The sequence below is a fragment of the Macadamia integrifolia genome, chromosome 8 (assembly GCF_013358625.1).
Source record: "Macadamia integrifolia cultivar HAES 741 chromosome 8, SCU_Mint_v3, whole genome shotgun sequence".
NCBI classification, from domain to species: Eukaryota; Viridiplantae; Streptophyta; class Magnoliopsida; order Proteales; family Proteaceae; genus Macadamia; species Macadamia integrifolia.
The window spans coordinates 17807874-17833767 of NC_056564.1; the positions used below are offsets into that span (position 1 = coordinate 17807874).

At 37.1% G+C, this 25894-nt stretch overlaps 2 protein-coding genes across 2 annotated transcripts; both read right to left on the reverse strand.

The window, feature by feature from the left end:
- Positions 1 to 58: 58 nt before the first annotated feature.
- Positions 59 to 6293, reverse strand: LOC122085601 (probable LRR receptor-like serine/threonine-protein kinase At1g63430). The gene is made up of 13 exons (XM_042654080.1): positions 5799 to 6293; positions 5447 to 5585; positions 4901 to 4972; positions 4658 to 4801; positions 4415 to 4561; positions 3398 to 3514; positions 3207 to 3271; positions 2451 to 2720; positions 2139 to 2344; positions 1876 to 2008; positions 1607 to 1764; positions 843 to 1058; positions 59 to 534 (listed from the first exon to the last, which is right to left on the reverse strand). Exons 1-13 carry the CDS (start codon positions 5884 to 5886, stop codon positions 289 to 291), a joined length of 2001 nt encoding a protein of 666 aa, XP_042510014.1. The 5' UTR covers positions 5887 to 6293; the 3' UTR covers positions 59 to 288.
- Positions 6294 to 16575: 10282 nt separating this feature from the next.
- LOC122087484 (protein O-glucosyltransferase 1-like) lies at positions 16576 to 21474 on the reverse strand. The gene is made up of 6 exons (XM_042656636.1): positions 21234 to 21474; positions 20452 to 21053; positions 18353 to 18551; positions 18216 to 18280; positions 17893 to 18106; positions 16576 to 17036 (listed from the first exon to the last, which is right to left on the reverse strand). Exons 1-6 carry the CDS (start codon positions 21378 to 21380, stop codon positions 16698 to 16700), a joined length of 1566 nt encoding a protein of 521 aa, XP_042512570.1. The 5' UTR covers positions 21381 to 21474; the 3' UTR covers positions 16576 to 16697.
- Between the last annotated feature and the right edge of the window lie 4420 nt (positions 21475 to 25894).

A 25894-nucleotide genomic window follows, 5' to 3' on the forward strand; every position in this document is an offset into this window, starting at 1 on the left:
GAAAGCATCCTTAGGACCAAAACCAGACACACGAGAAGAATGAGACAAAAGGCAAATGTAACAAATTCTTACATAAAATACATTAGGGATCTCTCAAATTTACTCATCAGTCATATTAGTATACATATTGGATTTGCAATGCATGAATCTCTATATTTTCTTCAGCATGCAATTTTTTCCCAAATAAAAAAATATATATATGTATAATGGAGGAAAAAAAAAAAAAATGGAAGGAAAAAAGTGTTACAAACTGTATGTTTCTGATTTACAGTATGATCTTCAATATGATTATGAAGATAAAGCAAGCTCAGCCCATGCCAAAGGACACTCTTTAAGATCAGCAGCTACTGAAATGTCGATTCTACTTTCTAACATAGAGCACAGCTCCTTCATAGACGGTCGCTTAGCAGAATCAGACTGGATGCATAGGCTCGCCACCTCGCATATTATTTTTAGGTCATCATATCTGAAATGTCTCAACTCTGGATCCACTAGATAAGACATTACTTCTGGCATATCTACATACTCCTTGGCCTGCACCAGGGAGAGAAGAAACATTACTTACTGAAGTATTTAAGAGAGGAGAATATAAAGTATTATCTTAATTATGCATGTTTCATCAATAACCAATCATAATCAGAAAGGGGCAAAAGATGGTTTCGGGGGACAAGGGTTTAACTAGTTTTCACACATGCTGCATCTGGCATAACTAAACTTCTACCTAGGAAAATACCAGTGCTAATGAGGGTCACCTACTCTCATTTCATGAAGATTAGCGGCATTCCAGCACATTTAAATGAAAAATTTTGTGTTCATGAAACAACAACAAAGTGGTTTCTTACCCAATCTACCAAGCACCCCCTGTCTTTGCAGTATGGAGGTCTCCCACTGATAATTTCTAGTAAGAGTACTCCAAAAGCAAAGACATTCCCTTGGACATCCAAATGGCGTTCATCTACAGAATCTTGAAAACCACATAATGTGCTTCCATTACTAATGGAACCCGAGTTCTTTTCTGATCTTGCTAGCACCATTTTCCAGCTTTCAAAATCAACAAGCTGTGCAGATAGAGAGGAAAAAGTTATTACAAGACAGTACTTACTAAAATGGAAAGCACAAATGAAATGATACAAAACTAGAAGAGCTTCATATTTGACACTCAAGCAACTCAATAGTTGTAGGTTGGATATACCTGTTCAATTGTGCTTTGTTATCACAATCTAGCTATTCCCGCATTCTTACCAAAGGGGATGGGAAACACACATTATAACCCCAAAAGGTTGCATTAAGCCCAAAACCAAGTTCAACCAAGACCCAATAAATTACCAAAATTGAGTTTCTTTTCATGAAAGCTTCAATAAGGGTCCTAAATTTTAAAGTAGCACCAACTTGGCCAAATCTTTGGTATTCTAGAGTCTTTTCTACATGTTGAGTTTTCTGGTACTTTTGGTTGTTTTGGTTCCTAAAGACATTTTGATTTAATGTACTTTCTTAAGTAAGGTTTATCAGAATCCTGACTGAAATCCTTTACCTGAAATCGTCATTCTGTTCGTTAAAAATGAAGTATTCTTTCTAGCCAAGCTTCTGCAAATTGGGTTGCACTTACCTTGGGAGAAAAATCCTCAGTAAGATATACAGCGCTTGAACTTAACTCGGATACCGTGAACGGAGGCTCAAGTTCTGTATGAAGATATCTTAGACCACGAGCAAGGCCTAAAGCAATTTTCATGCGTCGGGTCCATGATAGTTGACATCCTTCACCATCTGCACTTAAATTTGAAGGTCCAGCTTTTAGCTATCAGAAAATGTAGAAATAAGCAACCTATCTAAAAGTTAGAGCACAAGACAAGGATGCTCAAAGAAGATATCACTTACAGTGAATGTGCTCATAAAGTGTCCCGTTTGATGCATATTCGAAGACCAACATCCTTGAAAACGGTTTGGTCTCCTTGCAATAGCCCAGTAATTTTCCTGTGTTCTCATGATTCAATCTCGCTAAATCTGCCACCTGAAGCAAAAGATAAGTGAGAAATCTGCGTCACTCTCTTTAGGGCCTTTGATGTTTTCCTATCTATACTAAAATGCATATTAAAGACAGCACTAAGCCAAGTCTGGAAAATTATTACAAGAATACATACCTCTCTCTGAAAGTAAAGCTCAAGATAGCCTGTCCAGTAATCTTCCTTTATGCAAAGTGATATCACAGCAATCTCTGGCCCACCCTTCATGGTGCCTTTGTACACTAAACTATCTGGGGAGGAGCCAATAATGTTGCTGAAATCCTCACAGGCTACTTCAAGCTCCTGTCTGCTAAATCTTACTACGTCTTTCAGCATTTCAGGATCTATTTAGAGACAATAACAACCAATTAATCAAGAAAATATTTACAAACTGCATAAAAAACAGAAGTCACAGAGGACAAAAACAGTAAAATTCCATGACAAACTAACCCATGTATATAACCAACTCGTCCTTATAGTCCTTGCCGTTCACTGTTTTCTTCCAGGGGATTATATCAGTAGATTTTGCTTTGCATTTTTTAACAGCAGTAAAAGCAGCAACAAGCAAAAGGAAACCCACAACTGTCCCAGTTACAATTTCTAGAGCTAGCAGCCAGGCAGGTTTTGACCCCTTATGATGCTTAGGCCCATTTTCAGAATGCCTGTACTTCAGGTCAGCTCCTGGATGGTTTTTTGCAGGTGGATTCATTGGAGAAGCAACTGCATCAAAGGAACAAATCAGACTCTATTTTTAATGCCATCAGTCCAAACATCAAATAATTTAATTATGATGAACCAATGTGTAATGGTTAAAAAACATCCTGAAAATGCTTGTTTTTGTGCCACATGATCGTTGAGGTAAGCAATTAGTGGGTCTGATCCTCTGAACATGAGGAACAGGGACGAGTTATGAGTCCCCAAAACTCATTTAGCTAGCCATAGGACCCCCACCCCCAAAAAAAAAAAAAGAGAATAAATATAAAAAGGGATAAATTCTTTTTTACACATATGTATATATATATATATATTTTTTTTTTTTCACTTAGATAGCTTGGAAAAAAACTCGTCTGAGTAAGCTACTCAAAAAGGACTTCTGAGGTCTTATTGCTTTGATGAAATTTGAAGGATGCCAAGGCAACCGTTGTTGTCAGGAATACAATTACTTCACTTTCACAGATCTACAACTATGGCTGGTAGGGTACGCACCACATTGCATTGAAGGACGTTGTTTCAATTCTGTATCTTGGAAGCAGTTACCTTGAAAACTTGTTCTGTAGAAAAAGAAAAGAACAAGTTAGTTCTAGGGGGGAGAAAATATTAGAGGGTCAAAATAGGTTCCTAAAATAGATAATTCACTTGTTGATATGACCTAGAAAAAGAAGGGAAACAAAGGGCACCTGGGAAGATAATTTAGGCACTGGGGTATTTTGCCAACAAAGAAGTTGTATGAGAAATCTGCATTCCTTAACCGAGAAGAGCGACAGAAGCCACTTGCATTTCCATGAGAGGCATACCTAAAGCAGCAACACCCATTTCTACTCATTAATTTATAAACCTTTGAAGAGTTACATTCAGCTAATGAATGCAGTTCTCTTCTGAATAGAGCTACATATGGATGAGATCCAACTATGAAATGTGGGCAATAAAATATAAAAAGGCAAACCAATAGCATAGTGAAAGTAATATGCCTTGCGCATTTTATGCCAATAAAGGCCTTCAAAAACCGAACCAGGAGCAGTTGCGAACAATAATTATTGATTAAAAAAATATGTAACCAGGAATTGCTAATAGTTTCTAATAAAAAATATCACCAAAAGAACACATTTTCTAACCATTCCATGGGAATATTCATTAATGCCTCATGTTACCAGGATCTTTACTGTCTGATAGCAAACTGCACACATGTACCACACTAGGAGGGAAGTTACCAAAAATTTGAAATAACAGAACAATATATTTCCAGATGATATTTTTATCCACACTCTGCACACAGCCATCTTAATAAAAATTCAAAAGCTTTTGCCTACCCTATGTCCCTACCCCCCAACAGAAAAAAGACTTCCCATGGAATATAGCGAAGCAGACAACAATTCTTCCATCAGAATAAAAATGCAAAGACCATTATGTCAGATTCCAACTCACTAGTCTATTAGGTGGATGGACTCACATGTATATGAAGACATGGATACCCCACTCCTAACCAATGTGGGATCCTAACACTCGCCCTCACGCGTAGGTGGATCGGAACCAACCTTACACGTGGAAGGATCACGGAGGCAGGATCGGAAACCTGCTATGTTACCATGTTAGGTTCTAACTCAAAAGACTAGTCTATTAGGTGGAGGGACTCGCACGTATATGAAGACACGGATATCCCAATCCTAACTGATGTAAAAGCATTCCATTACACTTACATCTCTTGCGTGTTAGACACAGAACTTGAGTTTTTTCCAGGAACAGTTCCTTGAAGCCTGTTCCTATCCAAGTGAAGTTCCACAAGGTTTTCCAAATTGCCAAGCTCAGGAGGCAGACTGCCAGATAATCCATTAGATTGAAGGTTTCTGCAACAGTCAAAGCAAACCATAAACGTCAGAGAAATCCAAAGAAGGTGGGGGGGGGGGGAAGGAACACAATTACATCCATTTTACAAATCTTACATTTTCATGACACTGGTCAAATTTCCGATCTCAAGGGGAATAGGCCCAGTAAGTTGATTTATACCCAGGTCCAAGACCTTCAGATTTTTCAACATGCCAATTTCTTTTGGTATCGTCCCAAGTAGACTATTGTTGTGCATAATTCTGAAGAAAGCACAATATTAAAGAAGGCTCCATTACTCAGTCTCAAAATTTAAATTAAAATGAATACATTTTGATATTAATATATCAAAGAAACCATACAATTCTTGCAGGGAGGAGAGGGAGCCCAATTCTGGTGCAAGAAATCCCCTCAGACAATAACTAGACAGGTTTCTGCAAAAGCCACAGATCAATGAAGTCATCAAAATAGTTTTAACATATTCACAAAACAACTTGCCATGCATATAGATCTTCAGATAACATAGAAAATGTAACCAATGAACGGGGCAACGAACAACACTACCAAAAAACTCAGCAAAAGTTCCAGACTTAGGTGAGTCATTGACAAGATTTTAGGGATGCTACTACAACTTAATCATATAGGAAAGTTATGCCGGTTCTGTAAGATGGTAAGATATAGGCCTAGTTCTGTTCTTTGGAGCAAGAACCTATCAATAGAATGAAATGATAACATGGTATCAGTTCCGCACTCAGGGCCTCAGGCGAGTGGTCGTCAAATTTATATAAACTAGCTTATGTGGTAAATTGATATTTGAACTGTAAATCTTAGAGGACACTGGAGGAACAGATCTTGGCCTATGCAAAAGACACAGTTGAATGTGCTATGAAATAGACAACTTCTCTTACAGCTTGATAACATGATCTCGACCCAGTGAACAGGAAATTCCAGACCAGTTGCAAGGATCTGAATCGGGCGCATTCCAATTTGATAAAACAGATACAGGGTCCTCGTAGATAGCTTCTCTGAAGGCCGTCAGAGCCCGAACTGTGAAAATTCCCAAGAAAGAGAAGAAAAAAGAAAAAAGGAGAAGCTCAATTAGGAATGGACTCAAACGAGTGTTTTGGGCAAACAACAGCAACAAAAAACGAACAACAAACAGTTGCATTAAGGATCCAAACACTTCAAAAGCTGTAAAAGAGAAACTTGAAAAATCGACAGTGATCAATAATCTAAGAAAGTAATGAAAACAAGATCTACCTTCAGTGGTCACAAAAGAATCACAGGAGGCAAGAAGAACACCCCAAATAACCAAGAGAAGCAGCAATGAACCGAATGATGATCCCATCTTCTCTGGGAGAGTCTCTGCACTCTTATCACTATCCTTATGAAAAAGGAGTTTCTTACAGAAACCCAAAACATGAAAAAGAACCCATCAACCAAACATTGAAAAGAGACTAAGAACTCTATCAAAGTGGAAACAGGTTCACCAACAAAGATTTTTTGAAAAGCAGTTTTCAAAATCAGTTTCTGCAGCAACCTACTAAAAAGAAATCATAGAGAGGAGAGAAGAAAATGAGGAAAACACAGAACCCAGATGGAAAACAGTGAAAGTAAGTTGAGTGCAAACATCAAACATGAAAAGTAGTTATGACTTAAGCATAAGAAGAAGAGTTCTGTGATTTTGAAACTGTTTACAGAGTAGATAGAAAAAACGAAAGGGCTCTGCAAATGAGATTAAAAAAAGAGGGAAATGCGGGATGTTTTGCTCCGTGATGGATTTAATATTAGCGGTTTTTTTTCTTTTTGGATTATTTTACTTTAATTCTTTTCTAATTAGAAACACTATTAACAATTTCAGCTTTAGTTTTGGCGCTAATGATTGTTTTAGAATTGGGCCCTATTAATCGATTAGTTAGAGCATTTCATCTCTCGATGTGATATCTGAACAATTCTGAAAGATTAGGATGTTCCTGTAGGTGACAGTGAAGAAAACAACAGATACCACACCAGTTTAACACCGTAGATATGTTAGCGATCCTAAAATCAGTACCAATCAGCCGGCTCAGGAAGCTAGAACTGAGGCACAAATATCTACGGTAGAGGCCTTGTGAATGATGCCAAATGATGAAAACCCACTTCTGTCCTTTTCTAAATCTTGTACTTGTCCCTTTCATTTACACTTTACAGTTTCCTTAGGAAAAGTACCGAGCCACGGATTAGATCCATCATCGGAATCAAGCAGCGTGGACCGTCTGATCACCGACTTAAGACACGTAATTCACGGAATGATGAAGGTAATGATCGCGACTTGGGAAACATCTAATAAACACTTCGGAGCGTGTGGCTCCGATTCAAGGGCAGCCCGTTTGCAAAGTATATGTATGGACGCTACTGCCCTACCCAAGGACCAAGGTTATTAAAACCCGGATCGGGTTCGGTCGACTCCGTTCCAAGGAATCGGCGATAATCTGCTTCAACCCTAGATTTTGAATATGAATCAGCTGATTCGAATATATCAGAATCAGGATCAATAAGAATCGTTGATTTGTTGAAGCGGGAATCGGTGAGAATCGGGAATCAGATAACCGATTCCAATTAGATTTGATGGAAATGGATGATTTGATTCAAATTCTTAAAACCAAGGTTCGAGAACTCGTCAGAAATTTAGATATTTTGGTATTATTTTTTTTATCAAGACAAAATGATATACGAAATATAAAAATACATAATTTTGTATCTTGAACCCAATCAACAGAACATCTTTGTTATAAGCGGCTTAATATCTGTGAGCCGTTAGTTTCCTAGAGAACAGCAGTACCACCGGCAAGTTGTTGATACGGCCTAAAAAACTGCATTATTTCGTCGAAATTTCGATCATCTAGGTCATTTCGTTTCGCTCATTTTGCTAATTTCGACCACTTCAACCATTAACCCCTAAAATGACCAACGAAATATATGAGAAAAAACACACTATTTCAATGAAATTTCGGTATTTAAAACTATCAAAACACTTAAACAAAACAAGTTCTTGAATCTTGCTTAAAATCATACTTCAGCCTGTACTAGGGAATTAACGCGAGTAACGGAGTAATCCCATCAAATTATCATCAGACATTCAAAACTTAAAAAAAAAAAAAAAAAAAAAAAAAAAAAAAATAGATAGACCTCAATCAGAGGAGGTGGGGTAAGGAGTGGGTGAAGTGGGACTTTTCCTTTTTAACTTCTTTTGGTTGCTCCTTTGATCTCAAGGTTTATGGAGTTCGGTTGGCACATTAACCTTGAGTAGAAAGACTGAATTATCTCTACAATGACTATGATATCTCCAGGGTAACTTATAAGCTAATCAAACTTAGTGGATTCACAAAGACACAAAGACACACACACACACACACATATATATATATATATATATATATACACAGTATTGGTCTGTAATCTCCCATGGGTCAAGACAAGTAGAGTCGAGGGGAATTTTTAAACCTTAACTGCAACATCTCCAGGAAGTCTTCATGGTTGTTAGGGTCTTAAGATATTTTTCTAGTCTTTGAAAGATCAGTATAAGTAAATTTCAATGTTGGATGAAGAACATACCCCACATGTCACAACTTTTCTTTTCCTTTCCTTTCCTACCTTCCTTTTCAGCTTTCTTTTTTTCTTTCTTATTTTTTAATAATTAGAATATTTGTTAAGTTGAAAGAACTTGGACCACTGTGAGGTTTGAACTTTGTACAATTGTATCTTGAAGCTTCCTTAGAACAAGAGCTGGAAGGAAAGCCACATGATTCTATAGGTTGCTGTATTAAGAATATATATATTTTTTCCCATATTAACTTTAGAGTAAGAAACGTTACCTCTTGCTACAGGTACATATCAATGGGTACGATCAATGAAAAAATATGTGAGAGTATTTGTAGTGTGTGAGATATTACGATCTTTTCATACTCACTATATCAAACTCAAATACACGCTAAGGATGGCATTCTTTCTTCCTGAATATTAATACATCTTCTAATTCTTTTTAGTTTTTTTATCTGCAATAACTAAGCATCTTCTCTAATCAAATATGGTGACATAGGAAATGGAGATATTGTTAGGCATTGAAAGTTCCTCCTATTCGACAATGATTTCAAGCAAAAAACAACTAAAGACAAAAGAGTACACAAAGCAAACAAACAATGAGGTTAGGGTGGGGGAGAGGGGGGTGGGAAGTGTGAGGAAAAGGTGACTGGGATGGGTTATTTTATCTGAATCTAGGAAAGTTAGGAGGGTGGGTCAAGGGTGGGTCAATAATTTCTTTGTTTTCCTTTCAAATTTCAAACATAGCATTAGATACATTGGGGCTCTCCATGGACCTTTAGTTTTCAACATGAACCAAGTGAGATTGGTTTCCACGTCTTTTCAGAAGAATGCAAGTGGGGAAGGATTTCTGAATTTAGTTTTCTTGCTTTCGAAAATAAATTGCATTATTTCCAAGTCTGGAAAATGAAAAACTTCATTCAGAAATTAGGATGATCAAATGTAACTTTTGGTCATAACCCGCCTTATCCTAATTTAGGAGAGACAATTCATTCTATCAATCTCAAAATTCAAAAGAAAATTTTTATAAAATAAACTATTATATTCTAAAGACTAGTAAACCAACTTTGTTCTCTCAAATAATGAAATTAAAATCACCTAGAAGAGAATCATCACCATAAAAAATCAAATTTATTATAGATTCACAAATAAAATGCATAGTTTTAATTTATACTATTAAATTCTATACGGCCGATATTGATACGATGACCTGAATCCTATGTATCAAGCAGAATCAGTCCGAATTGGTTACAACTTAAAAAAGAAAAAAATAGAACCTTTTGTCGGATACTAGTAATATGTATCCATATCGTATTGATATCGGTCACAGATTAGCTGCCGATCCGATATAAATACCTAAAAGTACTATAATGCAACAATGCAGCCGCGGATGACGTGTACTTCCCCCTAAGCACTGGACAAGATTGTCCTATCAACCATTAAAGAAAGAGTCAGGTTACAAAACTACCGTATTAAAGATGTTGCAGATCCTTACCAAAAAAAAAAGATGTTGCAGATTTCATTCACCTGAACGCATATATAAGATTTAGGTTAAGCTGGCCCGGTTGTGGGTGCCACTGGATATAAGGTCAATCTGAACGCACTTTATTATCAAGCGGGTAGTGGGCCCATTTCTTTAAAAAGGCCTAAAAAAGGTGTAATGGATCTATTTATCACTGCTATACATTGGAAAAATTTATGAAAAAATGAGAAGAAAAACCCTTCCGGCCAGGATCCTTGCATCTTCTCAAACGGACAGTGAAATGATCGCTTCACCCCTCCTCTTGATGCTTGTGTGTATGTTTATATTGGCTTCTAAGATGGCACAGATCACATAATTTGATAGTAAATTCTTTCCCTATAAAAAAATAATAGAGAAAAAGAACGTTGTGTGGTCCGTGAATCCTATGCCTAGAGTCCTAGACACAAGAGTGTGCGAATTTTTCATCCTACCTCCCATGAAATAAAAAATCACATCTACGTATAGGCCTTTATATGACTTTCATTGACCCCTTCAATGGTGCAGGGGCTACACGATCAAACAACAACAATCTCTTGCCCAAAATAATATAAAATAAATGTTTCAATAGTAAAGTGAGTTGAAATGAATTGAAAAGAAAGAATAAAAAAAAGACTAACCCTTTTCGTTCCTCATGGGCATCACCCATCAATGCCTAAGGGGATGGATGTTTTAGATCCCAAACAATAAGGGGTGGAAGTTTGCAATGGGACAAGAATCCCATCACATGGTCACATTATGAGTGGTGAGGAGTTTCTTCATCCCCTACTAATTAAATAAAACTTTTTCAAAAAACAAAAAAAAAAAATTATGGGAGAGGGATAGGGATGCCGCGGATATCAAGTATGCTAGCGGATAGCCCCAATAGGAACACATGATGGAGTATCATTCAGGAAGGATATGAGGATCATTTCAAAAAAAGGGAAAAGAGAGATAGACACAATGGGTGCTAGTATACTTGATATCAGCGGCATACCCAACATTTTCTCTAAAATTATATATATATATATATATATTAATCCTTACAATAAAAAAAAATTTTTTTTTTAATTGAGAATTTTAGAAATTAAAACTTTTTCCACATTTAATGGAGCGGGTTCACCAAAACATCTATGGTCAGTATTAGGGGTGTCAACCGGTCGGGCCGGTTCGGTTTCGGTCGGGCTTAATTGGGCTTGAAGACTTTCAAAGGCTACACCGTGTCCGCCCATTTAACTAATCGGGGCTTAGTTATTGAGGGCATGGTACACTTTATATTCGGTCGGTCGGTCTCGGGTTATAATCGGGCCACCTTAATCGGGCTTTAGTCGAGCCTTAACCGGGCTATGGACATGTTTAATGTTAAACGGGCTTTAACCGATTTTTAAACGGGCCTTCTTTAAAATGTGCTATTATATTCCGGCCCACTCATGCAAGCCCAAAAAAATGACAATAAATCAATAAATGATACCAAATATAACCATTATTTAAAATGTGAACATGTCTTTACTTTTTAGTTATTATTCTTTAATTTGGGGGTAAAATAGGTATTCTACAATCATTAAAGGGTCGGGCCAAGTCGATGCACAATAGGCCGGTCTCGGTCGGACGCCCGACGGTTCAAGTAGCAAAACCGAGACCGACCATTTATAAACGGGCCGGGCTCAAGCCCGACACTTTTAATAAATGGTCCGGGGCGGACCGGTCTATAAACGATCGGTCCCGGTCGATTTAGCCGGTTCGGGCCACAAATTGACACCCCTAGTCAGTATAATTTCTATTGTTGAAAGAGATAATGTTCATCCACCATTCTTGATATCTTCCTCAAAACATTCAATTTTTTTTGGCAAAGGATACTTCATTCACCATGGATGGAGGAAAAACTACCTCTAAAAAGAAAATGGGAAAATATTTTCTGTCTGAAGTGACTCTTACGTCAGGAGGGAAGGGGCATGATGATTATTTTGCACGGATACTAAATTTAGTTTAAAATAAAATTGATTGAACGTAAAAATATTATAAAAGAATACAAAAACTCACAGCTGAATTTATTAGTTGGGTAGGTGCTCACGTCTCATGTGAACCTTACAATTTAAGAGGCGGTTCTAATGGCCAAAGATCTAGTTTCCATTCAATTAGGATGGAAAGAGACTCAAAGATTATGATTGACAGCACCATGGTACCCCACAATATATCATGGGCCATAAAAAATATCTTTACCAAAAAGATAAAAAAGACCATGGGAAATATTATTGAAGACATTTGGTTTAGGACTCATCCGTGAAAAGCATCCTTTAGAGGCATGCACTTATGTTTGTTTTGCATGTCTATAGAGAATCTATTTTTGTTGTGTATTTATGTTGCACATGAAGTTCTTCACCAAATGAAAACTTCTAAGACCAAAATTGGACTTATGGCTTTGAAATTTGACCTTAGCAAAGCTTATGACAAAATAGAATGGCCATTCCTTAAATCTATGCTTTCTAAGTTAGGTTTTAATGTTGTGGGTTCAATGGATTATGCAATGTGTTACAATTGTTTCTTACCATATTAAAGTTAATGGATCGATTATTGGGGAAGTGAAGCCTCAGAGGGGGCTAAGACAGGGTTGCCTTCTCAGCCCTTATCTTTTCAGTATGTGTTAAGAGGCGCTTTCTGCTGCTTTTGACCCTGCTCTGTCCTCTAGGGTTATCTCAAGTATCCGTACCAGTCGGGCTGGCCCTATTGTTTCTCATTTACTATTTGCTGATGATTGCATGATATTTTCAAAATCCTCTAGCCTTGAGACTCATGGTATAATGAATATTCAGCATAACTATAAGAATGCTTCAGGACAGGAGGTTAATCTTTCTAAATCCAGTATTTTATTCAGCCCTTCTAGCCCAGTCCAAACTAGGAGGGAGGCGGTTTCTTTAACTGGATTTAAGGAAATGCTAAACCATGGGAAACACTTAGAATTGCCTTCGGAGTTTGGTAGGGCTAAAAGAACTCTATTTGCTAATATTGTGGAGCGTGTCCAGTCAAAGCTCTCTAGTTGGAAAGAAAACTTACTCTCAACTGCTGGAAAAGAAATTTTGCTAAAATCTGTGATTACAGCCATACCATCATTTGCCATGTTTATGTTTGCTTTACCTTTGAACATTTGTGAGGAGATTAATCGTCTAATGCAACAGTTTCGGTGGAAGGGGAACTCGGGGTAGGGAGTTTTCTAGTTGGGCTCGTTTATGTCAAAGTAAGAAATGTGGTGGGCTGGGTTTTCGTGATTTAGCCAGTTTCAATCTAGCCCTTTTAGCTAGGTAATGTTGGAGGTTGGTTCATAATGAAGATGCTTTGTGGGCCAGAATTCTTAAGGGGAAATATTTTCCAAACTCTTCCTTTCTGAATGCCCCTCTTAGGGCTTCAGGGTCCTGGGCTTGGAAAAGCTTAGTTAAAGGTAGAAGTTTGCTCATTCAGGGACTTCGAAGATGCATCGGTAACGGTTCAGACACGCTTATCTACTCTGACCCATGGGTCCATTCTATGATTGGGAGAAGAATCATGTCTCCCCCTTTAAGTCCTAATATTACTAAAGTTTCAGATTTGATTACTCGACATCATATTTGGAATGCCCCTTCAATTCATTCTATATTTACTGATTCAGAAGCTATGGCTATTCTTAAGATCCCTCTTCCTATCTTGGATAGAAGAGACAGCTGGATTTGGGGTCCTGCCAAAAATGGAAAATTTTCAGTTAGGACTGCTTACTTTTGTGCTTTTAATTCTAATTGCCTTGCTTTTGTCTCGTTTAATTTGTTGTGGAACATAATTTGGAAGCTGAATATTATTCCCAAGATCAAGTTGTTTGTTTGGAAATGTGCCTCTGATGCTTTAGCAGTTAAGCAGCTTCTTTTCTGTCGAAACTTAGCCGATAGCCCATTGTGCCCTATCTGTAAGTCCGATGAGGAATCGATTGTACATGCTCTCTTTCTTTGTCCTTTTGTGACAGCATGCTAGTTTGCTTCTCCCCTCCGCTTTAATTCTCATGAATTTAATCGATCTTTGTTTAAGGAATGGCTTAATTTTCCTTTTGTCAAATATAAAGATGTTCCCAATAAAAAGGACTTTGAGATATAATTTGGTCTTCTCTTATTTGGCAGATCTCTAAAGCTAGGAACAAAGCAATTTTTTAGCTAGTGGAGCCGTCCCTCCCTAAAACTATTCTTGCTTTCAACATCTCAATTAAGGAAGGTCATTTGTACTGTGCTAATGCTATGCCTAATACCCCTGCTGCTCATCATTCAAGAGATACAGTTCCCCCCCTTCTTCCCACTATGTGCTGTTCACTGATGGGGGCTTGGATCAGCCAATCTGCTAAGGGAAGTAGAGGGGTGATTATTAAAGCTAGTACGGGCTCGGTTTTGGCTGCCCAATGCGGGGTGGGGCTTTCCTCTTCAGCTGCTATAGTGGAAGCGGAAGCCGAAGCTATTAGGGATGGACTAATGCTGGCCTCAAGTATGGGAATCCACTCCTTAGTTGTGCATTCCGATTGCTTAGCTATTGTAAATGCCATTTCTGGCTGTTTAGATCTTATTGACTGGTCTGCAAGTATTGTTGTGGAAGACATTAGGCTTTTAGTTTCTTCTTTCTCTTCTACTTTCTTTTTGTATATTCCTTGTTCCTCCAATGGAGAGGCTCACTTGTTAGCCAATGGAGCTTTACGGTTGGGGATGTCCTCCTCCATTGCTGTTACAAACTCTTTCGGGTAGACGTTCTCCTCCTATCTTTTCTCTTAATAAAATTTTTAGTTCTGTTGCCCCCCCCACCCCCAAAAAAAAAAAAAAAATCTAGGTGGCCAAACACTTGTGAGAAAATGTTTACCTATATTTAATCAATCTAGATCAATGGATCATGCCTTGTCAGTTAGAATCATTAAACAGAATAGTTATGTAATAGGCATATATGCAATTTTTGTACACATAAGCTTTTTGGGGATCATCTTTTTCTGCCAATGACGGGTATCTAGGCCTTTTTGACCTAATTAATCCCGCGGGCCCATACTAACCCCACAACCGAATGAACCGGGTCATACCGGGGTTGAATGAGAATCATTTAACTTTCATTGAAAAGCAATGAAGAGCACTAAACACCCCCATGTGAGTGGCTCAAGCAGTGCCTAATGGGAGTCGAACTCAAGACATCTGAGTTTACTGTTCGCACAAAGTTCGTTGCTCACCAACTGCGCTACCCCCTTGGATTTTGTGGGGACCATCAACTGCAAATGTGTCTGTCCAATATATGTGACAAAAGGGATTAATTTTTTTTGGCAAGAGAACCCTACATGGCCACTGACGGGAGGCCAAGTGGAGGCTTTTTATGTGCATGTGACAGCTGAGGGGGGAGGCAATGCAGTTTTTTTCATTGAATCATAGACACACACAAGTACGAAAGTTATTTTTATAGATTTTTTTTTTTTGGATAAAACAAAAGGTATTAATCAGATACCATAAAACTCGCCACTTACGTTTATAGAGAGGGTGCCCAAGTTCCTATAAACCGTCACATAAAATTATTCTAAAATCAATTGCTTTCACGTGAAAGCTCAACGAGATCATTGGGTTAGATTGATTAGGAATCAACCATAATTTGCCCTAACTGTAGATTTCGTACCTGGATTGTCCAACTCAAATTGATCAGAAATCAAATTCTGATTTTTGAATGGTGGTCCGGTTCCTTAGGGTTATTTGTGTTTCTCTTCCTCATTCTTCATTCAATTGGTGCCCTCTTGAGCATACACTTTTGTAGTGTCCTTCTAAACTAGACTCATATGTGGACGGCAAAATGATACGACATGGAGTATTTTTTAGAAGCAATTATGTGATTCCATCATGAATGAGAGAGAGAGAGAGCGAGAGAGAGAGAGAGAGAGAGAGTTGTGGACTGATGTATGGGCCTGGTTTGGAAAACCCAATACGAGCCCAAGGTTTTAAAAGCTCAGCCCAGCTAATCTGGACCTGGGATATCCCAACCCTAGGGGTTCGAGGATGCACCCATTTTAGCTTAATCCAGTTGATCGACAATTGACGACCCCCTGTTAAAAAGTGGATAGGTCAGATGACTGAATACGATCAGGTTGACCACTTTGAAGTAGGATCTCTCTACTCTCATACGCACTCGTGTATCTCATGATTGGACTTTTCATCATAGTTACACTCTGCAATGGCCATTTAACAGAACAAATGGCAACCATGAATCATGAATTCGGTTCCTTTCTAAATAATGGGGCACCCAATTAGTGATCCAAGGATTGAAACGACCGGAACATACATCCCAATACATGGGTGTATATCTCTAGGTTTAAAGAAGGTAAGAAATATGGATCAAGCTTCGATTCACCTTAGAGTATCATTCCACAAGAATGGACATACACGCGATGTGTCCTATGATCGATACAAAAAAGAGTATCTGATTGAAATAGACTTTGAAATTTAGCACATGGCTAAATCTAGACCATGTCCTCTCTTTAACAAATTAAAAACAAAAATAGTAATCTCTTTGCATAACCAACCTGGTTACAACTTCTTGAGAATGAACTTCTAACTCAATGGTAGACATTTAGACAATTGGGTCTAGCATAAGAACAGTGAGAATCGAACCTTCGATCCCCCTATCTCCACCCCCAACCTTTCTTGATATGATAGTAATTTAGTAGTTAGTAAAAAGTGTGAACCACTAGTCCTTTTGCCATCTCCACGTGGGTCCACAAAAAAAAAAAAGAAGCCCTGGTTTCATCTTCATGTGTAACTTCTATATTAATTCTATACCCTCAACTCCCTATTACTTGTCTTTTAGAACTGAGGCCAGTTTCATAATATTAGTTCATTTTTCACAAAATGGAAGCAGCCTCTTCGAAACTTCAGAACAAGAAGAATCCTAACCAGAAAATGAGGCAAAACCAGGGGTTGTGATGAAAAGATGGAATTCTGATAGAAAGAGAAACCAAAAGATGCTATTTTGGATTCCTGGATGAGCATTTATCTTTGTTAGTCACCATACTCTATTCCATTTATAAAAATCGGAAATGAAAAAGAAAATCTTAGAATACGTCAAAGTGTCCTTCCCATTGCCTCCACTTGCATTTTTGTGACATCTTTCTGATTAAGAAAAGCTTGCATAGCTGGACGATCAAAGGGAGGAGGCATGGTGCATGGGCTTGTATCTGCTGGAGCCTTAACCATGGAATCCGTCATATACTTCTTGACCAGCCCGTCTGCAGGACAAGCCATTGTCTCCGAACAATGTTCGAAAGCACGTTCAGGTATAGTGGGCTTATACTTCAAGAGTTTAGCATATTCCTTCAGCAAATTAAGCATGTAGTCATACACATAATCCATCTTTAACTCTTCCTGTATAAAATTGCTTGCTGCCCTTCCAATAGCTTGTGCCTGCTAAGTCTCAAGAGGATTAACACCCAAAAAAGGAGAAATTATTAGGGAAAAAGAAATACGAAACAAAAGCTAAGTGTAAAACAAAATTAAACTTACTTGTTTTGTAATTCATTTTTTTATTTATTTATCCCGTAGGTCTAGACAAATTTGCTTTTAATTTACGGGAATTGGGAAGAGTATTCCCCGTACCCCAGTATGGGGAAGGAGAGAATCCCTCATGCCACACTAATGACTGTCTGAAGAAATAATATCCACATGGGTTGGGGTGGGTATGTGGAAAAACAATATCATCAAATGGTTAGGAAAAGAGAAAAAACAATAATAATAATGAAAAATCTCTATATAAGAAAGCAACAATGTACTGATATTGTGGGAATTTTCTTGAATAATAATATAGGGCTTGCACTATTAAAAAAAAGAAAAAAGAATAATAATATAGGACATTAGATCAATGCTTGGTAATTTTGCATGCTCTTGTGTTTAGCGCAGGACCACATGGTCCCTAACAATTTTTTTTTTTTTTTTTATCTCATAGATCTAGGAAATTACCCCTAAATTAAATGTAAGCATTTATCTAGTCCAACAAAGCTAGAGAGTTCATGGATTTGACATCATAATTTTCCACATGCGAGGATGATATGGCAATCTTGATTGGATGAATGTATAGAAATTTATTAAATTGGTCACATGTTTTCATTTCATGCTTATATTAAATCATATATCTTCTCACTTATTATTTCCTTATAGTTTCATTCATATACTGTCATATTTTTAAAACATTATTTCGCCACTTGATTAATTCTATTTTGACTGAAACTTAAGGAAGGAGAGAGAGAGAGAGAGAGAGAGAGACCTCTTGTTTGTAGATGTTTCCCCAGTCGACTGCGAACTTGATAGATTTACACATATCATCATTGCGTTTGATGGGCCAGTAGTGATACATAGGGATCAGAGATCTTGTGACGAAGTCATAAAATTTAGGCTCTACAAACAATGGCACAGAATCACAAGCCAGAGCGTGCTTCTGGCTAACAGACCAACTTCTTCCTTCTACGTAAATCTTATATCTGTTCATCCATCCATTCATTTATTTAATCACAAAAAGAAGCTGCAGAAAGACAACCTTAAAAAAAAAAAAAAAAAAAAAAAGGGTTTGTTGTTCATTTCATCACACACCTGTGGGTGCACTGTTTCGTTAGATCTGATTGTTTAAAACCATGTAGAATCTCACTTTTCCAATCCTGCAACAACTTGTATTAGTATTGCACTTAGTACCATTAAATTCAATCAAGAAGTATCACACTTTTAATTACCTGGGCATAGGCTCGAAGTTTCCAATCTTGCTTGTCTGTGTATGTAGAATTGCATTTCATGAGGTCTTTCCTGCTTTGGGATGTAAAAGGGTTTCCTTTCCAGAAAGCGTAAGGTTGCCTGTCAATCCATTTGGTCCTCTCATTGGATTCTTTCAATTCCTTTAACAGAACTTCCCATGGCTTTATGTTGAGCTCTGGCCTGCACCAACAAAACACACAAAAGGAAATATTAAGGAACAGGTTAGACTGGTGTTAGGTTGTAGATCAACTGGTACCCCATCAAATTATTGTACAGCTGCAAAGATGTACAATGTGGGACATCTCCTCTCCCCACATTACCTCACCACATGCATGAGATTCTATTATTCATGGGGTATCACACCACAAGAGATTGGGTTGGTTGCTTTTTTCATGAATTTTTCTGAATAGTGCTAGATGTAGTTGAGGCTTACAAAAGTTTTATTTATAATTCATTTTTTCATTTCCCATGGGCCGAAAATAGATGCATCGCTCCTCACAATGGTTTGATACTTTTTTTTTTGAAAAACACTAAATTCATTAAACAAACTCAGTTGTGGAATAATTCATCAAAGTTTACAAGAACTAAGGGAGGGGGGTTATGCCACCAAGTTCTAGAGAGGTGGAACTTGATAGCCCCACCCGCAAGAAAATATGCTTTCTTATTGAAGAATCTAGGAATGAAATTGAATACAACCGAAGTAATATATGAAGTTAAGAGCTAAAGTATCATCTACAATGGCGCAGGTCACCCAATTCAGTGACAATGAAATACCACTCAGGGCCCAAATTAGATCTTTGCAATCTGAAAACATTATAACCTTCAAGAAACCAACACTTTGAACAAGCAGTAATGAGCGTAACTTGGCTGCTACTTGGGTTGCAGCTACCCCTGGTACTAGCTAAGGGAATGGAATCTCAAAGGTAGTGGTGGAAAAATTCACCCAAAGTCGATATTTTCAAACCTACCCCTGGGATTCCATTCCCTTGGCTGCAACAAGGAAGGAGAATAGAAAAGATTTCATACATAGAGATAAGGGTGTTAATCGGTTCGGTTTCGGTTTAAACGGTGTGGATCGGTTCAGTTCACATTTATTTGACTAAAACCATAACCGCACCATTTACTAAACGGTTCCACTTTTTGAAACCGTGACCGTTTAGTAAACGGTTTCGGTTTCCATGGTTTCTAAATGGTGTCGATTTCACGGTTTTAAATGGTTTCGATTTCAGTTTATTCCATACGATTTGTAAAACGGTTCACAATCAGTTTGATATAACTTGCAATCATCTCTAAACTGAAGATCGTAAGCTTATTAAAAAATAATTGGCAACCACAAATAAGAGATTCTATATTAACGATGGTATGTCTTAATTTGATAATCTAGTGCTATTTTTTTGCATAATCATTCTCAAACATTTAGAACTAATATCATACAACATCCAAATCCAGCCTTCTACAGCATAAAATATTAAAATGACAGGTGATTCAGCCAAAATACCCCATCTATGATAACATAATAACATAGTAACATATATGGATTACAAGTTCATGATCTAAAGCCTAAACTTGAACTGAATTGCAATAAATAATACCAAAGCAGGATGGACACTTAATTTAATTGTTAATTGTTATACAGATTACTGCCCTTTCTTTATTTAATTGTTATACGGATTAATCGGATCAGTTTAAACGGTTCGATTTAAACGGTTTCAATTCGGTTTGAAACCAAATTGTTCCGCGGTTAAAACCGACCCGACCCGACCCGACTCGTTTAGCTAATCGGCCTGAAACTTGAAACCATAACTGCACCATTTACTAAACGGTCTTGCGGTTTCAGTGTAAACGGATCAGTTTGATTTCGATAAACGGTTACGGTTACAAATTCACATCCTCACATAGAGAGAGTAATTGATCGTGGTAGTTGTAATAATTTTCTTGTATTGACTGTGTTGAATTGGTTCCTTTTATAGATCTTCTATGTATGGACACTCCCGATCCCCATTGTATTTTTCATTTTGAAGATGAGAGAGAGAGAGAGAGAGAGGAGTGGTACTGAAAAGTAGTGAAGAAAGGAATTTACCAACCCCAGAAGGACCAGTCAGGGAAAACGATAGGCAACGACGAGGCATTCCCGGAGTATTGAAACAAGGGTGGCGGTGCAGAGGCGTTTGGTTGCTGGTAATCGCTTGATCTGATTTGAGGCTGATCGGCACAGTTGAAAATGAGGTCCAAGTCTGGCAACTTCCCTGGGTACTTCCTCAGTAGTTGCACAATCCCCCACCACGTAAACAAATCCCTCGTTTGAAAAGAAGTTTTGTACCTCTCAATGTAAGCCCTTCCATTCACTATAACCAATCGGAAATCTGCACTACTCTTTGCACCTCTCTCCACCATCTCTCTTGTGATTCCTGTGACCTTCCATGGCCGAAGATCTTCATGGATCCATTTGAAATAGTCTGGGCATGAACCCCCAGCCTTTTCATGATCATCGTCATCATCTTTTCTGCTTTCATACGTCACTGCAGGAGAGATTAATGGTATTGGGCAGCTATATGTTTGGTTTACCGTCGGAGTACACTTCCATTGGATTCCTCCTAGTTTCTTCGATTGATCTGATGAGGGATTCCACTGGTTCCAGGGTTTCGATTTCAGAAAAACCCTTAGCGTTGCCTTACTGATAGACTGCAAAAAACATAAAAGACCAATTAAAATGAAGAAAAATCTAGATCTCTCCGGCCCTGATCACGCCGGCTCCACTCGTCAGACCTACAGTCTCCGGTGAAGAAAGAGAAGGAGAAGAAGAAACAAAGACTGCTAATTAATTCTTTTTGTAATTGACAAAGAAAGAGATCGATCACTTACAAATTCCAAAAAGTTGGAACAAAGGAAAGCAGCAACTAGAAGGAGGAAGATATTCAAAATGGTCCTTCCAGATCCCTTCTCCATTAGCCGCCATGGATCACCTCCGTTTCCTTTGTCACTCTCTTTTTTCGTTTTGTTACGTAACATAGCGAGTGAGGCGAGGGGAAGCTGATGCGTGACTGGGCGAGAAAAGGAGACACGTCTTTGGTGTAGAGGCAACAGATATAGACTCTTGGATGAATCACTCCCTTAAATAGTCATAGTTATATCTACAAAGCTGAAATCCACTTAATCTCTCTCTTCTTCTTAAGGCTGTGTTTGGTATGCATTCCCATTATGAGAATGTGCTTTTTCATTTTGAAATACAGAATGTGTTCTTAACTGAGAATGAGAACATTGTTTGAATAAAATGTTTGTTTACAATGCATTTTTTATGTGAGAATGCTCAAAACATTTTATCAAACACCTCAAGGGTCTTTTTCAGTGAAAATCCTAGACAATATTACATAAAATACTCACAATTTCCTTAGATAGTATTACTTACATCAAACCTATAAAGATCGCAAGGAAAACAGGAGATTATAGGATTTTGGATTCGAGAGGAGATCTTAAGAATGAGAAAAAGAGAGAGATTTGGTGCTAGAGAAGTGGTTTTTAGAGAAAGAAAGAAAAGTAGTTTTTAGAGATTTGTAAGAATGAAACGCTATTCCTTGGGAGGGAAAATGCCTTTCATAAGTTTAGTGGCGGAGCTATTTTCATTGGGCTATGCCAAGAGCTAGAGAATGGGGAATGTAGAATGCAGAATGGGAAAATATCCCATTCCAGAATGGGCTGCATTCTTGATCGCGTTCTAGAATTTTGGGAATGGAATGCTTACCAAACAATGTTTTTAATAGTCCAGAATGTGTTCTTGGTCTAGAATGCATTCCAATAATACATAACAAACACAGCCTAAGTGTACAAAGACACTGTAAAAAAAAAAAAAAAAAAAAAAAAAAAAATTTAGAAACGGTATTTATCATACAATTCATAGTATAATATCATATATACTATTATAAGAAAGGGGTTTCTAAGCAAGTGGCATACATCAATGTAGTGCTGCAAAATAGTATCCTACATTATGATGAAAGGGGAAAAATGATTGCTTGCCCCTTATGAAAGATGGAAAACCCGCTTTGTCAATACTTTCATGCATACTTCCATTGGCCTTGCACTCAAGGAACCCTCTCCTATTATAGGAAAAAATAAGATATGGAAGAAAAAATGTCACTTGACAATGTTTCGTTTGATTAGACACATGAGAAAGTGGAATCGGGGTATGAACGAATTTTTACAGTCTGGCTCCACTTCACCATGTGTTTAGGCATACACAATATTATTAGGTAGCTCTCCTCTTCCTAAAAGATATATAAAGAAATTAAATAAGAGAGAAACAAAGCACTAACCTCTATCTCATTGCAATACAACAAAGATTAGTGTACAAAAGTCATATGAAATACTTCACATTATAACCGCAAAGGCTGATTATCCTAAGCTACTGTGAAGAGAATAACATCAAAATCTCCACACAACCCCCCACCCCTTTATTGTTTATTTTCGAGGGGCTCTTAGCCTGGAAATTGGTGTTTGTAAAAAAGGGGATTATAGTTGATATCTATTAGAGTTCAAGTGCGGTGAAGCAAATTATTTTTTCATATGATCATATCTCTAACCTCAAATCATTTCATATTTGATTATTAAATTTTATTTTATTTTGTATTCAAATTCCTTTGGCTAAATTTGATTGCAAGGAAAATTAATGAGAAGGGAAGTGAAAGTTTTCAAACTTAAAATAGAATCTTTTGTAATCCTTAACTAAAATGATCCCATGTGATTTTATAAACTATTTGTACTGCTAACCATACTTAGGCTCTCTTTGGTTTGATTTCTATTTGTATTTATTTGACATATTTCTATTTGTACAAATGTTTGGTATAATTTATAATATTTATTTTTATTTATAATAAATTAGAATATATCAGAAATCACAAATTATTCTCAAGTTATTTGTGATTTGCGGCAACAAATCATTTATGTTGATTTTTGTTACCTTAAATGAGCACATGTGCTAAACTACTCAAAATCAATGGTAAATAGGTAATTTTAGTATGTTTTATACTTTTCCAATAAAAAGCCCCAAATCCTATCAATTCACTTGCTCGAACCTCAAAGCTGAAGGTAAAAACTGAAACCTATTTTCTCATTGTATAAGGCCCTCTTTGGTATCATTTTTCTCTTTGATTTCTACCTATTTAACAAAAATCATTAATGGAAATTATTTTTTATTAAAACATAAAAATGGTTAGGTAACTACTTAACAAAAATGGTTTTTTGGTGAGATATAATTTGGTATCATTATGTGCAAAACAGTTTTTTTGAAGAAATAGGTGAAGAGAACATCTCTTCATCCATCTTTCTCCACTTTGGACCGAAGAAGAGGGGGCAAGGGGCTTGGATTTCTAATTATAAAACAAATGATTACTTTACCCCTCCATATTAAGACTTTAAGCATGTACTCATTAAAGTTCAGCGCAAAAATAACTAAAAATCGATTTCGGCCAAAACACATAAATGACTCTTGATCTCTTTTTGGTTTTTGTGTTTTTTCAATTTTTTATAAATAGAAACAAGCTCCAAAAATGATACCAAATGCAACGAAAACTGTTTTTGTGAATAAAAATTAAAAAGAAAAATGATACCAAAGAGGGCCTAATCTATTTTATAAATAGTAACAAAACAAATACTAATTGTGCTCCACAATTTATTGTCACAAATAATTTCTAAAAAAGAACTAATAAATACAGATAGAAATCAGACCAAAGAGAGACTTATGGCAAACGGTTTGGGGATGCAAGGCAAAGGAAATTTATTAACCAAACATGGAATGATTGATAGAAAATAAATACGGAATGATTCATGAAGATCGATAAGCATGCACGACAAATACTACAAAAAAACAACACGTTTTAGGCATACCTGAATCCATAGCTGAAGAATAAGAACTCCTCAAAGTTTTCTTATATACTCCTTGTACAACACGATCAATGTTGGTATGATCTACCCTCTTTCCCTTTTGCTTTAGGTCATTAGCCTCACTTAATGGGTCAGTGATAACTATATATAGGGGTGAGGGTAGGGACCAACCCTGCAATAAAATTAGGGTTTCCTCCCCATTAAGGAAACAATACCTTAGGTCCACATATAGTAATAAATATTTCATACCATTAAGTTGTGCTAATAGATCTAATATCTCCATAGAGATCACTTGCCAATAATATTGGATTATTTCTTCTTACTCCATCTTTAGTCAACACCATTAAATCGGTTTTGAAAACAAATCTTTTATTATGCTAGCGCACCTAATTGAAAATCTTACAATCTCCCACTTGGGCAGCATATGTCACAAGTTTTAGATTTTAAAATTTATTTAAAACGATTCTCCGGTTGAGATAAACTGAATGTGGCCACAAACAAAACAATGTCGAATGTAGTGCACCTTAAACCAAATGCGTTGGTCCGAATGGGAATTACAAACACCCAACCGTATTGATCATCACATCTAAAGAGATATGAGACCACACATGTCAAAGTACTCATAACATCACCGACTTGGGCTGAATAGTATAAAAGTGTGGTATGGAAATAACATGCAATAGTGATCATCATGTCTATTTCCAAATTGGTCTTGGCTCAAAGACCAAATGAGCCCTATGAGACAGATACCGAAGGTCTCATTAACTATAAGCGTCTCCCAAACGCTCAAGCTTCAATCAAAGAAGCTCATTGGGACTGGGTCCGGATGTCCCACAACACTAGCACTAGACTTCAATCAAACGAGGCTCTGCTAGCGATTGGATGTGTGTGTATTGACTGGAACCTTAGATACCGAATGAGGTAAATACACCACATATAACCTCAATTTTCTATAGGAGACAAATAAATAAGTGTTTACACATAAACAAAATGGCCATAAAAATGCTTATATATTCTTGAGAACAATAATAATGCATCATATATATAAAATAAAACTGAAAGTCAAATGCGAACATATTGAGCAAAACTCCCACTAATAAAATGCATCAAAAGAACTAACAAGTCCCATATTGTGACATGCTCTTGAAAGACTTTTGGAGTCAAGTCCTTAGTAAGAGGATATGCAATCATGTTTTCTATAGCAATCTGTTCCATTGTAATTTGTGACTCTTGAACTTTCTCTCTGACAAAAAAATACTTAATGTCAATGTGTTTAGAGCTTGAAGTACTTTTACTGTTATGAGAGAAACGAACCGCAGCAGAGTTGTCACAGAACATCTTCAATGGTTTAGATATAGAGTCAATAATCTGTAGCCCTGAGATAAAATTCCTTAACCATAAAGCTTGAACAGTGGCTTCATAACACGCCACATACTCAGCTTGCATAGTAGAAGATGCAGTGAGTGTCTGCTTGACACTCTTCTAAGATATAACCCCACCTGCCATCACAAAAACATATCCAGAAGTAGACTTGAGGTCATCTAGACATCCAGGAAAATCTACGTCAGTGTAACCGACTACATCAAGTGAATTGGTTCTTCTATAAGTAAACATAAAATCCTTAATGCCTGAAAATATCTCATGACTTT

Excerpts from the sequence above, each read along its gene's own strand:
- LOC122085601 (XM_042654080.1), bottom strand. The coding sequence starts at position 5,886 with ATGGGATCATCATTCGGTTCATTGCTGCTTCTCTTGGTTATTTGGGGT. Across the intron at positions 3,515-4,414 it reads GTGTCTAACACGCAAGAGAT|GTATGCCTCTCATGGAAATG; the intron begins GTAAGTGTAATG and ends TTGCTGCTTTAG. Across the intron at positions 1,765-1,875 it reads ACTTTATGAGCACATTCACT|ATGGTGAAGGATGTCAACTA; the intron begins GTAAGTGATATC and ends ATTTAAGTGCAG.
- LOC122087484 (XM_042656636.1), bottom strand. The coding sequence starts at position 21,380 with ATGTTACGTAACAAAACGAAAAAAGAGAGTGACAAAGGAAACGGAGGT. Across the intron at positions 18,281-18,352 it reads AACTTCGAGCCTATGCCCAG|GATTGGAAAAGTGAGATTCT; the intron begins GTAATTAAAAGT and ends AAGTTGTTGCAG. Across the intron at positions 17,037-17,892 it reads GAAACATCTACAAACAAGAG|GCACAAGCTATTGGAAGGGC; the intron begins GTCTCTCTCTCT and ends GAGACTTAGCAG.